The 10,196-nt window shown below is 35.0% G+C and overlaps 1 protein-coding gene across 1 annotated transcript; it reads left to right on the top strand.

Moving 5' to 3' along the window:
* The first annotated feature begins 1,393 nt into the window (after nt 1-1,393).
* On the top strand, nt 1,394-9,422 carry LOC114379865 (coatomer subunit gamma-2). Its single transcript, XM_028338656.1, has 18 exons — nt 1,394-1,633; nt 2,081-2,178; nt 2,278-2,328; nt 2,459-2,572; nt 2,682-2,882; nt 2,963-3,064; nt 4,903-5,010; nt 5,090-5,323; nt 5,584-5,834; nt 5,956-6,127; nt 6,217-6,372; nt 6,482-6,532; nt 6,675-6,815; nt 6,898-7,095; nt 7,197-7,328; nt 7,411-7,584; nt 7,782-8,021; nt 8,897-9,422. The coding sequence occupies exons 1-18, from the start codon at nt 1,588-1,590 to the stop codon at nt 9,089-9,091; spliced, it is 2,664 nt and encodes an 887-aa protein (XP_028194457.1). The 5' UTR covers nt 1,394-1,587; the 3' UTR covers nt 9,092-9,422.
* Nucleotides 9,423-10,196: the final 774 nt, after the last annotated feature.

Genomic DNA, 10,196 nt, shown 5'->3' with positions numbered 1-10,196 from the left:
CATTCTTCTCATTTATCTTTATAAAACACTATTTATTTAATGTGTATAAAAAATAAAATATAAAATATAAAACTTACGCATGGTTTTATAATGTGAAATTTTAACATAAAAAACTATTTTCAATGTAAAATTCTCGTATCCCCGTGCTCTCAAAACAACATACAAGTTTTTTTTTTTAATTAGGCGAGGACAAAGAGCCCTCAACCAGAACTTTTATTAACTTGCAAATCAACATTACAGAAAAAGTTGTTCATGAAAAGACGATGATCAAAATCAGGAACCGAAGTAAAAGAAATAAAGCTACAATGGTTTGACTAAGCAAACTTCGCACACGAATCAGCAACACTGTCTGCTCGACGGTTAACATGCGAAACTTCACTAACTGCCAGATCTTCTTCTTCTGCGCCATTTGATTTCCTTAACCAGCTTGAAAGCAAGATGATTGTTAGACAGGATAAACTGATTCACTGCAATTGCTGAATCCGTTTCAACTAATAATTTTGAGAACCCCATATCTAATAAATGATACCATGTTAAATTAATGAAAACTAAATTATATTTAAACATATAATGGTGAATAAAATTAAGTTAAGTAAAATCTAAATAAATTAATGCTAAATTAAATAAAAATCATCATTCTATTATTTAAATAATTTTATGATGAAATGGAAAAAAAAAAAATTCTATATTGTGTCATTCAAATTATAGAAAAAGAAAAGGAGAGATATTAGATTAATGAAATACAATATATTTTATCATATTTCATCTTATTTTAGTTAATTTTAATTAATAGAACATAATATCATTTTATTCTACTTTTTTAATCATATTTATTTCAACTCAAATTAATTAAATTCTCAATATTATATTCAAATGCTAGTAGTCCTTGACAAATAAATATTTCATTCTTCTACAACAATCTAAATGCAATTTTGATAAAAAAATAATTTTGTGAGAAGTATTTTTGGATGTAATTGTTATCTTAATTTCTATCAACACATTTTTTTTGTTACTGACGGGATTGAAAGTTTATTATTACAGTAATTGTTATCTTAATAATAATAATAATAATAATAATAATAATATTTTTACATTTTTTGGTGGTTGTAGTTTTTTCACCTTTCATGATAAAGTTGAGATGGATGTAGAAAAAAATAAAAAGAAAAATAGTACCAGACGATATACAAGAGAAAGAGACATGCAAAAATAAAAAATATGCAAGGTAGCAAGATAAAAATATGCATACTTTTTTTGCTGATGTAGTAAGATAAAAGAAATAAATAAAAACAGTAATATACAATAAAAAAAATAACACTGTGAATACAATATGCAAGAGAAAGAGAGATGCAAAAATAAAGCTGTAATAATAAATCCAGTGATGTTTTACCCACCGAGAGAGTAACACGGTAGGACACAGTGGGTAGTATCCACCCAATCTCGTACTACAACTACAAAGCCCTCTTCTCTTTTGTTTTCTGTTGACGAACCATTTTCTCTGTTTGCAAACTTGAGTGGTGCACTCGCATCAGCGCAGAGGCACCTGCAGAGTTGCGATTGCGCTCTTTCCAGATCTCGTAGATTCCGCACATGGCTCAGCCGCTCGTGAAGAAGGACGATGACCGCGACGACGAAGGTGATTCCTTCGTTCTTTTGTTTTTTCTCTTTCGCAATTCGATCTGCTCTCTGCTGTGATTTTGTTTTGCGTTTAACTCTTCCTTTATTTGCCATTGCTGGATAACACTCCCTCACTTCCAGATCCAATGTTTAATTTTGCTTTCCAATTGCAAATGACACAGATCACAATGCTTGGATTGGATTTGAACTATAACTTGTCGTTTTAGAAACTTTAATCTATCCAAGACGTATAATTTGCTATGCATATAGTCAATTATGTGCAAATTGCAGTTGCTTGTTTAAACATGTCTATGGTGATGAGTTGATACTTGATGGATAATTTAGATTTTTTTAATGCTTTGGCTTCTTCTTCTCATTTTGGTCATTGTTGTGATGAGTTCAGCTTGTATTATAAATGACTCAATGCTCTTATTAATTTATGAATTATGATTGTTTTGGTTAACAGCTGAGTATTCTCCCTTTTTGGGAATTGAAAAGGGAGCTGTTCTTCAGGAGGCCAGGGTTTTTAATGACCCACAACTAGATGCTAGGAGATGTTCACAGGTTTTTCTTTTATTATTTTTAATTGATCTTATGTTTTCATTGTGTTATTCAATGGTTGAATTTGACATTGAATTTGTTTGTTATCTTTTTCTTTTCCAGGTTATCACAAAACTTTTATACCTACTGAATCAGGGAGAGACATTTACAAAGGTCAAGAGGTTTTCCTTTGTCTTTTCTATTTCATAGATATTTGTGGTTGTTTATAGAATGGCTTTGCAGAATTATATTAGAGTTGTTACGAATCCCTTTTCAATAATTTGTTCTTGTTGTAATTTCATAGACCGAAGCCACAGAAGTTTTCTTTTCTGTAACTAAGCTTTTCCAGTCTCGGGATCTTGGGTTAAGGAGAATGGTCTACCTGATCATAAAGGAACTCTCCCCTTCTGCAGATGAGGTTACAAATTCTTGCAATTTTCATGAGCAGTCAGATTCACGAATATTGTCTGTATATCACAAACAAAGATTCTGACCGTTCTATCTCTTTTATTTTACTTTTTTACCAGGTTATCATCGTTACAAGCTCTCTCATGAAGGACATGAATAGTAAGACTGATATGTACAGGGCTAATGCTATTCGTGTCCTTTGTCGTATCACGGATGGAACTCTCCTTACTCAAATAGAGCGATATCTGAAACAGGCTATTGTAGACAAGAATCCAGTTGTTGCAAGTGCAGCCCTAGTTAGCGGCATTCATATACTCCAGGTATTAACAAAATCTATTTGTAATTCCTTATCTCATATTCCATATGTGTTGCCTGCTTATTTTATGTCCCCCCTTATCAGACAAATCCCGAGATTGTAAAAAGATGGAGTAATGAGGTTCAGGAAGCTGTTCAATCAAGGGCAGCTCTTGTGCAATTTCATGCCCTGGCTTTGCTGCATCAGGTATGTTGCGTTGCATGAATGGTTTGATGTTGTAGTTTCTTGACAATATTACCAAATCACGATCCAAATCATGAATCGTTTGGCTAATTTTTGAATCATGAATCATAAATTGTATCGAATTCTAAGATTCAAAAACACACTGAAAATAGCTTTTAATTTATCATATAAATGATAAATGCCGTGTAATACCCAATGTAATAATTTTAAACTAAAAAATCGCCATAAGTGTCACAAAACAAAATCACAAGTGTATGTGAAACCTTTATTTTAGAAGCATGCTTGAAACCTTTATTTTAGAAGATCAAAAATAGAGCAATGGAACAACCAAATATAGTGCATAAAGAGAGAGTGATAGTGTGAAACCCAATTTCAGAAGAATAAAAATAGATATCTGAATAATCAAATATTGTGTGTTCGAAAGTGTTCCTTCAGTTCCTTTTCATTTAACAGTCTTAGCTTATCAAACATTTCAATTTCTTTGATAAGTAGTAAAATTAAAGTAAAAAAAATTAAAAACAATGAATTGTTGAACTGTGCAGTTCACATCAGTGATACAGAAGCAGGCCAATTCATTCATGTATTTAAGATTCATAGTTATCTGTGATTCATCACATGATATGAATCATTGACTAGTCAAATTGTGATTCAAATCATGAATTGTAAGATTCTAGTAATTACATTTCTTGGTGTATTAAAACAAATTCTACTGAAAACCCAAAAGCTCTGTTGCCCTCTCAGATAGTAAATCAGTGCTGCAAAATAATTCATCAGCCACTGAGATATGTAGCAAGAGTACCTTTTGCATGGTCAATTTTATTTTTATAACATTTAAAATTCATTGAATATTCAGTATGAACTTGACTTTTTCATTACTTTCTGTTAAACCTGTTAGATATAAAAGTTTTTCAGGTGTTTTCACCCAAGAACTTAAGCTTTTGGGGTAGATAGTTCTTCACATGGTATCAGAGCTTCTATGACCAAGTAGTCCAGAATTTGATCCTTATTGCCCCCAATTTTCTGAATAAAATTTTAATTGCAACACAACATAGGCGGGCTTCTGCATTGTCCACATTTTGAGCCCAAAGGGCTCTTGCATAAAGAGTATATTAGATTCACTTGGTATTTACTTGTATCTTTTGCTTAAGACACCTATGACTTTTTATTGTTAATTATGAATGTCATAAATTTTGTGTAATTTTTATCATTTTTGAGAATTTATATGTATATATTATACGTTACATAAACTGTATAAAAAATTTCAGAATAGTGGCCATCTCCTGATCTGCTGCCTTGCTATAGTGTTTTTTGGGTCATCCGCTACGTGCTACTATCTGAGATTCATAACTATTCTTTTTTATCTGAAGGATTTGACTTCTGTATAAGCTCATTAAATAAGTAATTTTGCAAAAAGTAAATGAAAGACTGCACTTCTTGAAATACAACTGCCGAAGTTGATATTGATTGTTTGGTTTCTTGTCCGTCATATGGTTTTATGCCGTCTCCTGTGACTGAGACCTTTAGCATCATACTCCATTCACACTCTTTGCTTCAACTACAGCAGTATTTTACTTGTGGATGCATTGTGAAAAGTTTTTCTATCACTTAGTTTTTCAAAGGTTTATATGCTTTCAACCTCTTGTGGTAAATAAGTAGAAACTAGTCTGCATTAATTGTATATAGTTGCCTTATGGAGTTACTGTTTGAGCATGATTATGATGGAAATTCGACATCATGTAATTTTGATTTTACCTTCTGGGGATCTTATTTCTATTATGATAAAAAACAAATAAACTACAAAGAGTGTTGATACTAACACATGGTGGCTTACAACATTTCAGATACGGCAGAATGATCGACTCGCTGTTAGCAAGCTGGTTACCAGCTTAACCAGGGGAAATGTTCGCTCTCCTTTGGCTCAATGCCTTTTGGTCCGTTATACAAGTCAGGTGTGTTTCCCTTTTCATAAATAGCTCTCACTGAAGTGATATTTATTTGCGTAATCTTTAGATAGCATAATATCTGCAGGTAATTCGGGAGTCAGGAAATAATACACAATCAGGGGACCGCCCCTTCTATGATTATCTTGAGAGTTGCCTTCGTCACAAGTCAGAGATGGTGATTTTTGAAGCTGCCAGGGCAATTACAGAGCTCAATGGAGTAACTAGCCGAGAATTAACACCGGCAATTACTGTTCTTCAGCTTTTCTTAAGTTCATCTAAGCCAGTCTTGAGATTTGCCGCTGTCCGCACCTTGAACAAGGTTAACTTTTTTTAATTACTTAAATTTCAGAGAAAATACTTTTTCATGCTTTTGTTAAATTTGACATAGGATACATGACAGCCTCCATTCTGAAGTGAGCATTTTGCTTTCTTGCCTGCTATAATTTCGGGGAAGTTGATAGAGAATCATAAAATCTTTTCATTTTCCTTAATATAGTATTGTAGCTAATCTCATAAGATGTGTCGAACTTGATCCATACATTTTTTTATAATGGTTGAGTGTGGCTTTGAACTTTGCAGGTGGCAATGACACATCCGATGGCAGTCACTAACTGCAATATTGATATGGAAAGTTTAATCTCTGACCAGAACAGAAGCATTGCCACACTTGCCATAACTACTCTATTGAAGACAGGAAATGAATCAAGTGTGGACCGTCTTATGAAGCAGATTACAAATTTCATGTCTGATATTGCTGATGAGTTCAAAATTGTTGTTGTTGAAGCAATAAGATCACTATGCTTGAAATTCCCTTTAAAATATAGATCTCTGTGAGTATATGTCAATGTCATTCTATAGGTTTCTTTCCCCCAGAAGTTACATATTTCATTTGAATGTTTTTCCTAGATGAATGGTCTAAATTACTGGTTTCTTTTCTGTTATTATTTTCAGGATGAATTTCCTAAGTAACATTCTTAGGGAAGAAGGTGGCTTTGATTACAAGAAAGCAATTGTAGATTCAATTGTGATTCTTATTAGAGATATCCCTGATGCTAAGGAAAGTGGGTTGCTTCATCTTTGTGAGTTTATTGAAGATTGTGAATTCACTTATTTGTCCACACAGGTAGTAATTTTGGTTTTGTCCTTTGCCATTTACTTTGTGCGCTTCTGGATTTTTATCTTTAATTGTTAATTTTTCTCTCTATCCCTTAGATACTGCACTTCCTGGGAGTTGAAGGACCAAAAACTTCTGACCCCAGCAAATATATTCGTTATATTTATAACAGAGTACATCTTGAGAATGCGACTGTTAGGGCCAGTGCTGTGAGCACATTGGCAAAGTTTGGTGCTGCTGTTGATGCACTAAAGGTGTTACTCACCTCGGTTAATTAATTATTTTCTCTAAATTTCTCCTAGACTTTTTGTTTTTTTAGGGTGATATTTCGACTAATTTAAATCTCCTAATTACTCTTTGCAGCCCCGCATATTTGTACTGCTAAGGCGGTGTCTTTTTGATAGTGATGATGAGGTGAATTTCTGTCATATCTTACAAGACATTTCTATACTTATGTGCTTTATGAGATCATACAATTTGCAACTCTAGAAGTGTGTAAACTTTAACGCTGTTACTTGCTTTGATTTATATCTGAATGATTTTGATTTCTTCATAGGTTCGTGACAGAGCAACACTTTATCTGAACACACTTGGAGGTGATGGTTCAGTTGTCGAGACAGATAAAGATGTGAAAGATTTCCTCTTTGGGTCATTTGTTATCCCGCTTGTCAATCTGGAGACTAGTTTGAAAAACTACGTAAGTTCTCTGTATTTTATTTTCTTGCTTTTCATTGGTTAAGGTCTTATGGACATATTGCATGTTTTTAATGTGAATGCAGGAGCCTTCAGAAGAGGCTTTTGACATTGATTCAGTGCCCAGGGAGGTCAAGTCTCAACCACTTGCAGAGAAGAAAGCCCCTGGTAAAAAGCCTACTGGTTTGGGTGCTCCTCCTAGTGGTCCCCCATCTACTGCAGATGCATATGAAAGGCTGCTTCTATCCATTCCCGAGTTTGCAAACTTTGGGAAGCTTTTTAAGGTTATTTTACTTAGTTCTTGTTTCAAAATTATATACTTTATATTTTCTTTCCTTATATACTGTAATATGTACTATGTATTCTGATGTTGCTTTCTTATCAGTCTTCAGAACCTGTGGAGCTTACTGAAGCGGAGACAGAATATGCAGTTAATGTTGTTAAGCACATTTTTGATCGGCATGTTGTGTTTCAATACAACTGCACAAACACGATACCAGAGCAATTATTGGAAGATGTAATGACTTGTATCGATACTGTATAATTTCATACTAGAATGCAACTCCAGGTCTTCTGTATAAATTTTTCCTCTATTCCAGGTTATTGTGATTGTGGATGCATCGGAAGCAGAAGAGTTCTCTGAAGTGTTCTCAAAGCCTCTCAGATCTCTTCCTTATGATTCACCTGGGCAAACATTTGTGGCTTTTGAGAAGCCTGAGGGATTGCCAATTGCTGGAAAATTTTCGAATGTTCTGAAATTTATTGTTAAAGAGGTACTTGTCCCCTTTATCCTTGGGAAGCATTGTGGTTTTTCTTTGTCCTAGTCCTAGACCCCTGGTATATATCACGAAGTGTATATTTCAAGCGTGGAGCTTATTTTATTTTTCTCTGGCACGGAATTTGTGGAAAATAAAACAATAATATTTTTGTGGAAATCTAATCACTGCTTCATGTATTGGATATTGACCAGGTTGACCCAACCACTGGTGAGACAGAAGATGATGGTGTTGAAGATGAATACCAACTGGAGGATTTGGAGGTTGTCACAGCAGACTACATATTGAAAGTGGGGGTGTCTAATTTCAGGAGTGCATGGGAAAGCATGGGCCCTGACTGTGAGCGAGTGGATGAATATGGTCTTGGCCCCAGGGAGAATTTGGCTGAAGCTGTAAATACCGTCATTAATCTTCTTGGGATGCAGCCTTGTGAGGTAAGCCAATGGCGTCAATAGCTGCTTTGGTAAATGTTTGTTAGGAAACCAGACCCATTATATTGAAATGGTTATGAGCTGTTTGCACAATTTTTACTACACAACAAGGTATTGTTTTGTTTGTTAGATTCATTTTCTGCATGACTTATTCGAGAGCATATACCAGAAGTTGACTTTCTATTTCCCACACACAAATTTGAGGTTTAATATTAGTCATGTGCTTTTTCAGTGGATGCATATAGACTTACCCAACCTAATTCCTTTGAAAAATTTGAAGTTGAACTTTGACAATTGCTAAACTCAAGCCACATAGACACCGCATGTAAAATGCTGTTGACATGTGCATTCACACATTGACATAGAGGTTCACTGGTGACCTGAATTAGAAGATATTCTTGGGTGATTTGGTTTGGGAGTAAAATACTTACTCTTATGGCACAAAGATCAAGCCCAAGTGTTCAGAGTTTGATATTATTTACATATAGCAAATACGTTTGGTGCATATTAAAGATTTTATTGCTCTCACCCAGCCTAGTTCCTTTCAAAGATTTTGAAGTTGAGCCTTGTGACATTGCCAAAATCCAGGCACAAGGAGGGTATGAATGCATGTAAATGCTATTGTATGCCCAGAGAACTTAAAAAAAGATTATTAGGTGCTCAAAAGTTAGTCATACATGAATCTGACATCATCTAGACATAAGACTTGTAATGGTGCCATTGAGCTGCAAGAGATTTCTCTATCTTCATAACTTCCAAGAATTTTTCAAATGAAAAAGAATAGAGAATCTTTAACTGGTGTCTGTTCATTAGTAACTCTAGGCTATTTTCTGGGAAGCTGATATCATTCTTGTAATTTTTTTGTTCACTATTTGCAGGGAACCGAGGTAGTCCCACCCAATTCAAGGTCACACACATGCTTGTTGTCAGGTGTATTCATAGGAAATGTGAAGGTTCTTGTGCGGTTGTCTTTTGGACTTGATGGTCCAAAGGATGTTGCGATGAAACTTGCTGTCAGATCCGAGGATGAAACTGTTAGCGATACCATCCATGAGATTGTGGCTAGCGGCTAGTGCACTTTGTCAAGAAATGTTGGCTCAACTCGGCCTTTCTTTTTGTTACTGAGATTGGAGTTTAGCAGCCTCATAGATAGCCGTGTGTAAAAAGAATTGCAAAACTGTACACTTAGTATATGCAATTTATTGGTCGCCCATTGCATGCTTTGTTAGACTAGCAACAATACTTACCAGTATTACGTTGGGTTTGTTGGAGTAAACTTCAATGGTGATGATTATACTTCATTTATTTGTAGCAACTGTAATACGAATTTTGGGGATTTGCATAAATATTTGTTTTTTCAATGATTTGGATATTTGTTAAAAATAACAATTGTTTAGTGCAAAAGATGTCACTATTTTGTGCTTTAAATCTACGTTTTTCTGTAGATGTGCGTGTGCTGCCCGCAAGAGCTTCATTCACTATAATGATCCTAAAGTATTTTTTTTGCCATATTTTTTGATAAAAAAGGATTCAGAAGCTTATACGTATGGATTTTTCAGAAAATATCTCACGTTGAACTTATGAACAATGATAAAAGTGAAAATAAGAGGCATACAGAATATTGGTTACAGAAGTTCCATCTTATATATGCATGGGGCCTTTACATATAGTTCTGATACGGCAGAAGCAAGGTTTTAGCGGCTGCATACAACGTTAACACCATAGAATCACCAGACACCTCAAGCAAGGGTACCCTCGTAGCTCCCTATGGTTTTATTTTACAGGACAAAAATAGCACTAACCCGCTCCTTAAAACCGTTGTTAATGGCAAATTTGATTTTATATAGTTCAGGACACTTTCGGGAAGCTTCTTAGCTAAAAGGGATTTTGGTATAGTTACGGAAGCCGGTAGTAGTACAACGGAAAAAAGTACCGGATCACACACGTGCACATGAGCACAAACAAGCCGCTGCAATAGATGCAAGGCTAAAATGAAAGGTGCCTCCACCATCTCCACTGCCCCATTCTCCTCTGCCACGAACTGGCACTCCACGACCGCAGTTGCCTCCGAGACCACTCTCGCCTCCCCAGAGACTTTCTTTGCTCCATGCCCATCTACTGACAGGTCCTCCTTGGCAAAGACTTGCCTTGGAGACCCGACGGATGATGGACATAGGG

This window comes from Glycine soja, chromosome 12, assembly GCF_004193775.1.
Source record: "Glycine soja cultivar W05 chromosome 12, ASM419377v2, whole genome shotgun sequence".
Taxonomy (NCBI): Eukaryota; Viridiplantae; Streptophyta; class Magnoliopsida; order Fabales; family Fabaceae; genus Glycine; species Glycine soja.
The sequence above is the reverse complement of the archived record's forward strand: the minus strand, read 5'-3'. Positions and strand labels throughout refer to the sequence as shown.